The sequence below is a fragment of the Tauraco erythrolophus genome, chromosome Z (genome assembly GCF_009769465.1).
Source record: "Tauraco erythrolophus isolate bTauEry1 chromosome Z, bTauEry1.pri, whole genome shotgun sequence".
In the NCBI taxonomy this organism is placed as follows: Eukaryota; Metazoa; Chordata; class Aves; order Musophagiformes; family Musophagidae; genus Tauraco; species Tauraco erythrolophus.
Genome location: NC_141496.1, coordinates 121,544 through 131,945, shown reverse-complemented (window position 1 = coordinate 131,945; position 10,402 = coordinate 121,544). Strand labels below are relative to the sequence as shown.

At 43.0% G+C, this 10,402-nt stretch overlaps 1 protein-coding gene across 2 annotated transcripts; it reads left to right on the top strand.

The window, feature by feature from the left end:
* Positions 1-597: 597 nt before the first annotated feature.
* On the top strand, positions 598-9,041 carry SEC11C (SEC11 homolog C, signal peptidase complex subunit). Of its 2 annotated transcripts, XM_086628883.1 has the most exons (6): positions 598-670; positions 1,974-2,083; positions 3,302-3,451; positions 5,588-5,707; positions 6,818-6,875; positions 7,297-9,041. In XM_086628883.1, exons 1-6 carry the CDS (start codon positions 629-631, stop codon positions 7,348-7,350), a joined length of 534 nt encoding a protein of 177 aa, XP_086485009.1. In that variant the 5' UTR covers positions 598-628; the 3' UTR covers positions 7,351-9,041. The 2 variants fall into 2 exon arrangements, with proteins under 2 accessions (XP_086485009.1, XP_086485010.1); XM_086628884.1 differs by lacking the exons at positions 598-670; positions 1,974-2,083 and adding an exon at positions 2,544-2,740.
* Positions 9,042-10,402: the final 1,361 nt, after the last annotated feature.

The following is a 10,402-nucleotide window of genomic DNA, read 5'->3' as shown; positions in this document are numbered from 1 at the left end:
CGAACACCGAACACCGGCCGCGCCCGCGGCCCGCCCCCGCAGCGGCCCCGCCCCGCCGCCCCTCAGCGCGGCGCCGGCCGCCGCTCGCGGCCCCGCCCCATCCGGGCACTCCTCCCGCCTTCGCTACCGTCCAATGAGCTGCGCACACGCAGCGGCGGCCCGAGAGAGCTGGCCGGCAGCCGCCTGATCCCAAAAGTATGGCTCAGGAGGCCGGTGCCGCCGCTATGTTTCTCCACAGACGAGTTTCGCTCATTACGCCGTATAGTGGGGGTCTCAGCGCCCATCGGGAGCCCTCTCGGGCAGCAAATTGGTCGGGCACCTCCAGGGGCAGACGGCGAGGGGCCTCGCCTTAGGGCCCGTTGCCGCGGTGCATGCTGGGAATTGCAGTCTGGATGGCCGCCAGGGCCCCCGCAGCGTGAGCGGGGCGCAGGGAGACTCCCGCTGCCGGAGCGCAGAGCGCCCGCCCGCCCCTGCCCGCTGGTGGGCAGCGGCTGGTGGGCAGCGCTGGGGCTCGGCGTGCGGGCGTCCCGCGCCGCCTCCCCGCTGCGGAGCCGCCCAGGAGGGCGCCGGGCGCTGCGCCGGTAGCTTCCCGCCGCCGGCCGGGAGCGGCCCTCCGCGGCGCCCCGCCATGGATCTGTTCGGGGACCTGCGGCGCATGAACAAGCGGCAGGTAGCGGCGGGGCCGGCCGGGCCAGCAGGGCCGGGTCGGGATGCAGGGGCCGCTCGGAGTTCCGGAGCTGCGGAGTGGCCCGGGGTTGGGGCGGGCCGGGGGTGCGGAGCCGCGCAGCGCGCTGGGGCCGGCCGGGCTCCCGGGAGAGAAGGCCGGGCTCGGCGGGAGGCCCGTTCCGCCGCCGGCCGGGCCGTGCCCCGCGGGAGGGCTCGTGTCGGCCTTCCCCGCGCCCCGGAGCAGCGCGCTGGTGCGGAAGGGCCGTCCCGCCGCGCTGGCGGGGCGGCGGGCTGCGGGGGCCGGCGGGGCTGGGTTGCTTGTACGTGCCTGGGGGCGATCGGCTTCGTCCCGGAGGTGCGGGGCGTGGAGGCAAACGGGAAGGTTCGAACTCCCGTCGTTCAAAATAAGTATCTTTTATTTTCTCTTTAATACGTGATTATGCCAGTAACTGGTTGGAAGGCAGAATACAAAACCGGTGACAGGCTTTGAAAGTTCCCTCGTTTGTTTTTTAAATATCTATCGATCATTTTAAAAAAATGCTTCAGAGACGATTTTGAAACTTGACCAACGCTAAGTGGGTCATATACCTGAAAATCCCAGCGTATATGTTTTCAAACTCGATTGGTGGTCTGGAAACTTCTGGTTCCATATTTTACATAAGTGAGCCCCATGATAACGGGAGGTGGGTAGAGTCATCTTCCACCAGAGTATCTTTGTATGTTGCCAAGAAAAAAAAAGAGGTAGCATGAAAAAAACATATCTGCTGCTGTAATGGCTGGTGAAGCAGTAGGATTTTGGGGCAGAAAGTTAGTCAAACTGGTAAAAGATTTTCCACCTAAGAAATTTCTACGTTACCATAGCAGGAAAATATCCTTTGCCATCTCTCTTCTACCCCCGACTTCCTCTTTTTAAACAAAAACGTTACATTACAGTATTTCTTATGTGTGTTTTGAATGCTTCCAAGCTCAGGTAGGAGTCGGGGACGTGTGATCAGAATAGATTTGATCATTTGCCATGTGGCTTCCTATATTTCGTAAGTCTTGGCTAGTGACTTCGCAAGCTTCTAGCACTAACAAATGGGGTATTGCACTGGCGTAATAAGCCAACACTGAGGCATACAACGGGTTAAAACTTTACGCTGCAGTACAGTTTGTATGGCTGGACTGCCATACAGCAGTCTGCTCCATGAGGCTCCTGTTGGAATATGGTTGGATTGTGACTCAGTGTTGCATTCGGTTGAAACTCTATGCTGTGCTTCTGAGTGCAACGCTGTAAGTGTTTAAAACCGTTTTCTCGTTTCATACAGCTGTATTACCAAGTCTTAAATTTTGCTATGATAGTGTCGTCTGCCCTCATGATCTGGAAAGGGCTCATCGTCATTACTGGAAGTGAAAGCCCTATTGTCGTGGTTCTCAGGTAAGGCAATGTAAATGCCTTTTTCTTAAAGTCCAAATACTGTGTTGTCCTTTGTCTCCTCTCCCTCCCCCTCGGATAGGTTTGGAGTTTGAAACTGCACCTCCTTAGAGAAGTACTCAGGCACTTATTTTCTTCTAACCCTGTTTTTAGACGCTTAGCAAAGGCTGAGGTTTGTAGCAGCAGTAGATGTATGAAACCTTTGACAACCTAGGTTTGTTCACTTGATGAATAGATGAACTACTCAAGATTCCTCTACATACATTGCTACCTAGGAATAGTAATACCTGGATAGGTGTTAGGAATCAGAAAAATCAATTCTGCATTCATAGGATTACATGTGTTTCTGTTAAGCCTCTTTTGTTTCCTGAAGAAAACAGGTAAATGTGTGGCACTTGTTGAAGCCATTGAACATTTTCAGGTCTCTTTGTTATTTTTTTTTAACTATACGTATATTTATTTTAAAATTGTATTATAGTAAAACTCCTTTTATGAGTAAATTAGATTTGTGCATTGCTCCTCTCTCAATGGTGTCTGTCTTGTGCAATATGAGAGGCAGTCCTGCAGCCCCCTGCGTGCTGATCAAATACGTGGAGTTAAACGACACACACTCATGGGAGATTCAGCCTTACAGAAATGGAATGTGTGTCAGCAAGGGATGTATGCAGTAAATAACAGTATTTTAATGGGAATTGTCTATTCATGTTATTAGTTATGGGACCTGGAATCCTGCCTTAAAGCTTCTTACCAAAGGATACTATGCCTGGCTTTGAAAAAAGGCAGGGATTTTCTGCTCATTAATAGTAATCGCTGATGTAAGCATAACTCTTGCTCATGTTAATTAAACTCTTTCTACGTATAAAAGTACTTCCGGTTATACTGTGAAACATTTTCTGGCTTTTCACTAATGGATTGTTTTTTCTTAGCCAGAACAGCTCGTTTTATTCCTTCACCATAGCTACAATACTGTTACTTTTCTGTACAGTTTCTTTCTTTCTTTCATTGAGACAGGAAGAAAGTCTTCTACAGTCTGGCTCAGCTTGGGACTTACTGAGGTTTGGGTTGTGCTAAAAGTCTATGTAGTGCTACCAAATGGGTGAAACTACAGATTTCAGTTAAAATCGTCAGCTTATCTGTAAGAATTAAATGTTCTTTGTTGTCGTGGCTCTTCTTTCATTTATCATAATGCTAATAAACTCTCTCTTTCTTTTTTGTTTGTAGTGGCAGCATGGAACCAGCTTTTCACAGAGGAGACCTGTTGTTCTTAACAAATTTCCATGATGACCCAATCAGAGCTGGTGAAATAGTTGTTTTTAAAGTTGAAGGCAGAGACATTCCAATAGTTCACAGAGTAATCAAAATACACGAAAAGTAATGCAACTTGGCATTTTCCTTGTTTCTAAATATAGTTTCCTTCACCGTGACTTTCACTTACGTTTTAATTTGGTAGTATTTTATGGAAAAGGCAAGTAAGGATATGCTGTAAGATAAGACTCTTCTCTAGGATGTGATCCACTTTTGTCCCCCGTTCTGCAGCGCACTTCTTGAGACCCTGACTCCTGTCCCTCAGCAAAGTTGCACAGGTTTGAAGTAGGTAAACCTGTGCCAAAAAAGAGTCCAGTAACACGAGCTATACACGTTATTTTTGCCACCAGTAGCAATATGTATGGGAGCAGAGTCCACTTCTTTACTGACTGTTGTAGAATTTGGATTTTGGTTATGAGAAATAGCTACTTATAAAAGTAAATCTCTGAAAGAAGGTGAAGATCCAGAATCAGAACTGTAGATGAAGTCTGACAAGTATGTGATCTTTGCTAACTGAAGTTTTCCAGAAAACAGAGATTTGACTCACAGTGAAAGAAGAGATTCTTACTCTTTCTGTGTCTCTTAGTCACTATGCCAACAACAATTCATGCTGGAAAGCACCAGGTAGATTACTTGTTTTTACCTTTATTGCACATGCCTGGTATGACCAACAGTTCCTTCTCGAACAAAAGAGAGGCCATTCTGTTTCTAATTCTGCGTAGCAAAAAGCTAACCTGGAGGTTGCAAGCATTTGCTCCTCAGGAGGTCCTGGCTGTGAACTGAGGTGTTTACCTTTTCAGTAATACTTGTTCTTCAACGCATTTCTGAAATAAATATGTATATCCAGGAATTACCTGGGTTTAATACCTAATTTTTCTCCATGAAATTCCCTTGTTTCTTGATATCGTTGCTTGCAATTAGCAGCTTCTTGAGCAAAATCATTTTGAAGACTGTAAACTTATAAAACTTTGTTTAAACAGGAGTGTTGAACTGAAGCCTTGCACGTGTCACCTGCACATGTGCCCAGTACTTGAAAGGGAGCAAACCAGCAGGTTTTCTACCAGCAGTCATTAGATCAGATCATGCTCAATACGTAGTGTAAGGTGCTTTATTCAGTTGAAGCAGTAGGGAAAGGTTATGATTTGGGCATGTCCAGGGTTTTAAACCTCTGTTCCTACGAAAAGGACTGAGCCTCCTCAACAGCCAGGAGAGGTCAGGACCTCAGCTCTGGCTCTGAGGGAGCAGCCCGGCTCTCCGAGCCCTGCAGGCTTGGATCCGTGGGAGTGAAGGTCGCTACCGGCTGAAGCCTTTCTGTTGCTTGGATTTCTCCATGCAGTCCTCTAAAAAGCCCACGTAATGTTTCGTCTGCACGATGTGGTTGTGGGAATTTTTTTAATTGCCACATTGATAAATACCAAACACAACTGAGATTTTGCCTGGAACTTGCTTTATTGTTTAACAGTTAATGAGTGACCTAAAACTGTATTGCAGTGTTGGTGACAAAGTACTGAATTTAATGCAGATTTGCAGCTACTTTAGAGAGTTTTCAATATTTATTTCCATTGAAAGAAGAACAAAGCTTTATTTTGACATAAATATGATTAGTAAGAGTTAAACAAGTGCGTAGAACATAAAATAAAAATGCCCAAAGCATTGTATTTTTCTACCACTTTCTTTCCTAAGGGAAGATTTTTAGGGGCTACCTCATCGGAAATTGGATTTAAATTCAGTTAAATTCTTTCTCTAATGTGTGGTGACTTCACACAATGTTATCCACAGTCTGTAAAAAAAAGAAAGAAAAAAAGCCCAACACTTCTTAGTAGAGTATTATTCAGTATTTCAGAGTTAAGTTTCTGTTCTGTTGAAAATGCAGAGGTTTGGTTGGGTGTTTTTCCCAGATAGGCACATACTGCTTTTTTTGAGGACAATATTCCTTTCATGTCCGTTGTGTAATTGCTTACATCAAGTGACAATCTAGGAGTGTTTTAAAAAACGTTTCGTGTTAAAATCCATTGACTCTGTCAGTAAAGTCTGTAATGTTAATGATTTAATGGTGTTTGTTAAATAAGGAGAACAAGCAGGACTGGAAGTAAACGTTGTTATCTAATCTTGTAGCACTTTTCATCTTCATTGTGCTTTGTAGATGTTAATTGAGCTTTTAAAATTAAGTGGTATTTAGTGTGTCACCTCGTTGCCTTCTAGAGAAAAAGGGAACATCAAATTTCTGACTAAAGGTGATAATAATGAAGTTGATGATAGAGGCTTGTACAAAGAAGGTCAGAACTGGTTAGAGAAGAAAGATGTTGTTGGAAGAGCAAGAGGGTAAGTAATGCAAAACGTTTCTGTTCTTTGTAACTGCGACAGCAAATGGAGAATTTCAATTAGCTCCACTCTTGGTACGAACTAGATCTAGTATGTTGGGGGGTTTTAAAATTTCTTCAATAAAATAGTAGTTTAAAAAAATACTTTACCTGGACAAGTTGCTTTCTGTAGTCCTCTTGCTGATGTGGAAATTAATTTTTTGAAAAACTAGCACATTTAACAATTTACTGGTAAATACAAAATTAACCAAGTTGTCATTGTAATTACTAGAAATTAATAGGAAATTACTCCCACGTTCCACAGGAATTTTATGCAAGGTTTGAGCTTTTGACTTTGTCCCCTCTCCCAGCTGAGATGAAATCTCTCAGAGGTGTTGTTTGAGCTGTGAGGGTGTTAGTGATGCCGTGAGAAGCGTGATGGGAGTTCTGCCGTGTCCAGGATGCCAAGATCAATGTCATATCGTAGGCCAAAGCTAGCGGAAAGCAGGACTTCCTGAATCACCTTGGATACTTGTGTATTTTCGTGCCTAATTTCTCAAGTTCCCTAAGTTCTGTAAGTTGTCATAAATACAGGGTTAACTTGCGTAACAGTACAGAATACTTTTCTGCAAGAATATTTATTTGCTTGGGTTTTTAGATTTCTGTGCCTGCCTTCAAGTTAAATAAAACCAAACGCAACGAATGCCCCTCTCAACCTCGAATACTGGTAGACGAGGCTGAATACTGATTTTAAATACTTTCTGTGTCAGTTCGAAACCCTTTCTGTGTTACTTTATATGACTTTTATAGCTGCAAAACGGGAGGCCCTGCGAAGCTCGTTGCCCGGTGTTGTAGGATGTGAGGCTTTTGTGGGTATCTCATTACAATGGCGCTTGCCATTTCTGGGATCCACGTGTATTTTTAATGCTATGAGTGCAGCAAGATGAAGTGTGGGAGGGGAGGGAAATCTGATCCCAAATTTTCATTAAGTATGTATTGTCTTTAAAGCTCTATCTGATTTTTTTTTTCTCTGAAATCCATTATCTAAAATATTCAAGACTCAGTAACACCGAAACATTCCCATGTAATATTTGAGGGGTAACTATGCCTTCATCTGTTTTGTCAATTACAGGTTCCTACCTTATGTTGGTATGGTAACTATAATAATGAATGACTATCCGAAATTTAAGGTATGTGTACAGACATTTTGCATACTTGAGTTTCAAACTATAGAATAGCAAGTGAAGGTATTAAGTCTTGCATATAAGAATACGTGTTAATAAATTTGTTTGTGTAGTTTGGTACCTAATGTAAACCGAGCTGTGTTTTCGTGCTTATTTTACCTTGTCTGTTATCCAGTAGAACTTAGTATTTGTAATCATTGAATTTATAGGAATTTTGTGCATAAAGTGCATACAGTTACGATGCCTATTTATGATGAATGTGATCACATTAAAATATTCTTGTAATTCTTTAGAAACACAACTCTGTAATTGTGTGCTCATCTGGAAGGTGTAATGTTGGAGAGAGTACACTTTGAACAATTTGTAATTTCCGAGCTTCTATGGAGACAAATTATCATCAGTCTTTATTCTCTGTTTTCTTTTGCAGTACGCTCTTCTGGCAGTAATGGGAGCATATGTACTGCTGAAACGTGAATCCTGAAAAAAAAAGGTCACTTTTCCAAGAACAAAGTTAAATATACAGGGGAGAATACTTAATATATATTATTTCAGATGTTTTCATTTCTGTATACAGTTACAAACCTGTGCAAGCTTTTGTCTTGTCTAAATAAATGTACAACTAAGGAGTAAAGCTTTTGGCTGTCGCTGAATTGTGTCCTGGCGTGTTTACTCTCTTAAACAGACGCTGCTTTCGGTCACCCTGTGGCTTGTTCAGAAGGCACTGGCTGTCCCGTGCTGACGCAGCTTATGGCACTCCTGGACACGCTGTGTTGCTTTTCTTAAGTGGTACTGCATCTGAACCCACTTCTCCCTCCTGTTTGTTTGGGGGTTTGGGGGTTTTTTGGCTTGATTATTTTTAATCTCTGTCAGCATCCTCTCTTTTCACGACCATACAAACTGGTTTTCTCAGTACTTGTAAGGACACAGCACACGGGTTGGAGCAGGTGGTGAGTTGTAGGGGTTTGTAGGGCTGTGTATGTTTCTAAAATTCAGGCTGTTAACCTTTCTGCCTTTATCCTGCTAGCTATAAAACAAACTTAACAAAAATATTTTATGGGGCTTTGGTAACACTGGTAAATTACTCAATGAATAGCGTAGTACTTAAGTAGTGTTACCAGTAAGGGTAAGACATAACTCATATTCCAGTTTCGAGAATGTGTTATTATGTTTAACACCCGAAGAGTGTTAAACATAAAACTGATTTTTCATTTTAAAACTTGCCTGGTAACTATCTTACATGAAATTCTGGATTTTTCTCTTCTTGACTTCAAATGTCAGTTTTGTACTTTCGACAAAGCAGAACTTGTTTTCCTCGCTTGCTTTGTTTTTGTAGCTTTGATAAGGAACAGCATGATGCTTTTTTCCTATGGAGTTTTGTTTCTTCTGTAATCCTTTACCTCACAAAAATATACTATTATACAATAATGGCACCTCTTCTATTGTAACTGCTAGAGCTGAAAGGCAGACAACTGCTGAATTTTTCCAAGTAATATTACTTCTTTTGTGTCCTACTAAGCAGTTTTCATTACAAACTGTATTATAAAAATTACTTATTTTGTGTTGAATTGGATAGAAATAAAATTGAGTATAATAAATGGCATGTCAGAATAATTTAGGTATCCTTAGCACATCCTTACTAGAAGTGCACCATCACACTTAAGGAAAAAATAGTTTAATTTTTGGAGACAGTGTATGTGTGGTATTATTTTTACTTATCTTTTTTGCCCCAGTACTGCTGAAATCAAAATTTATTCCCATCCACCTACCCCAATGCAATCACAGTCAGCTCTAACTTTGTGAGTGCGATTTTTCTACGTAACACAAGTGACAAATTCAACATGTTATTAAGGGAATTTATTCTTGTGTTGAGGAAACAGGGATTAGTAAAAGGACACAAAGCTAACATCTAGATCTGCAGGTTCATGCTCAGATAAAAAGGTATTTCTTGCATATGATATCCTGTGCCTCGTTTTAACTGTTCTTAATGAATTGTAACCTGGAGGACTGGCTTGCACAGTGGAGTTAAACATGGTTGTCAGTGTTGCCATATCTGATTTTTAGTGAAACGCTGGATGACAATCTGGGCCCAGTTTGTCTTCCTGGTTTTAGCAGAATGCCCTGAGATCTGCTAAATTGCAGATCCACCAAAGCAACGTTGATCAGCTACATACAGTAACTTGTTCAACCATGTAGGTAATCTACTTTCTCTTTTGTGATAAACAGTAGGGTTTTTTTCAGCTAGGAGGACCAGATGCTGTGGTGACAAATATTACACAAATATGAAAAGTTCCTGCCTGCATGGGAAGGGTGTAAGGAAGATGGAGCTGAACTCTTCTCAGTGGTGCCCAGTGACAAGGCAAGAGACAGTTCCATCTCAACATTAAAAGAAATAAAATAATGTGCAGGTGCAGGTGGTTGAACACTAAAACAGGCTAAAACCATGGTAAAAATGCTAAAACACGATACAGCTATTCTGATGGAGGATAAAAGACTTTTCCCCCCCTCCCAGATTTAGGCATTATCATTTCTGAAAAAATTCTGGTAGTATTTCTGTTGATCACTAGCAAGCTTACCTTTTCTATGAAGAAATACATCAGTCTGTGAACTGGTGGCTACTTCGTTCAGGCCTGTTTGGCTGCCTAGGAGCCCTTGGAGATCGCTCACAACCAACTGCATCGGGTCACTCCCCGTTCTGTTCTTGACTTGCATTCCCATAACTGAGCTACTTTAAGCCAACCATTCCCATTTCTGATGATCTAGTTAGACAGTGCTGCTTCTTAATTTCCTATGAGTCGAAGTCAGGGAGGGAAGGAGTGCCAGAAGTGCCTTCGTCAGAGGCGTTCAGACGAGGCCCTTAGCAACATGTGTTAACTTTTGGTCAGCCCCGGAGTGGTCAGGCAGCTGGACTGGATGATCGTTGTAGGTCCCTTCCAGCTGAACTACGCTATTCTATTCCATCCCATTCATCTGTTTATTGCCTCAAAAATAATTTGCAGCAAGGGCACAAGCCAGCCCCAAATGAATTTCATAGATGGGGCTGACTAATAAAAAGAAGCGGGTTAAGATCCTGCATGTTTGATGCATCGAGGTGCTTTCCCTTTTCTACAAATACAACTTTTTTCAATTGCCTGCTCCACTTCTAGGCTGCAGCCACCCTTTGGAGTAAGACAGGTCAAGGATGTAACTGGCGGATTGACTGACTGGCAGCTGAGTGCTCTGCTGGTCCTTGGAGCTGCAGTAACTGGTTCACCTCAGCTCACGCTGCTTGGACACCGGTACCCCCCGGGAAGCACATCTGGCTTGGCTGTCAGCGTGAAATACTGTGCATTGTGTCACTGGAGAAAAGAAAAGAGAATTTTAAAGGAAATGCCTCCCTCCTAGCAAGGCCTCTGGATGATTTTTGTTCTGTTTTGTTTTGTTTTTGAGGAACATCCAGATGCTACAGGCACAAGCGATGTGTTTCAACCGAGCAGTTTGGAGGAGGAGAAGCTCAAACTGGTTGAAGCTATTTGATTTTCCTTTCCGGTTAGCTG

Coding starts and splice junctions, on each gene's coding strand:
- SEC11C (XM_086628883.1), top strand. CDS start 629: ATGGATCTGTTCGGGGACCTGCGGCGCATGAACAAGCGGCAG. Junction 2,084..3,301: donor CCTATTGTCGTGGTTCTCAG/GTAAGGCAATGT, acceptor TTTTGTTTGTAG/TGGCAGCATGGAACCAGCTT. Junction 5,708..6,817: donor GTTGTTGGAAGAGCAAGAGG/GTAAGTAATGCA, acceptor TGTCAATTACAG/GTTCCTACCTTATGTTGGTA.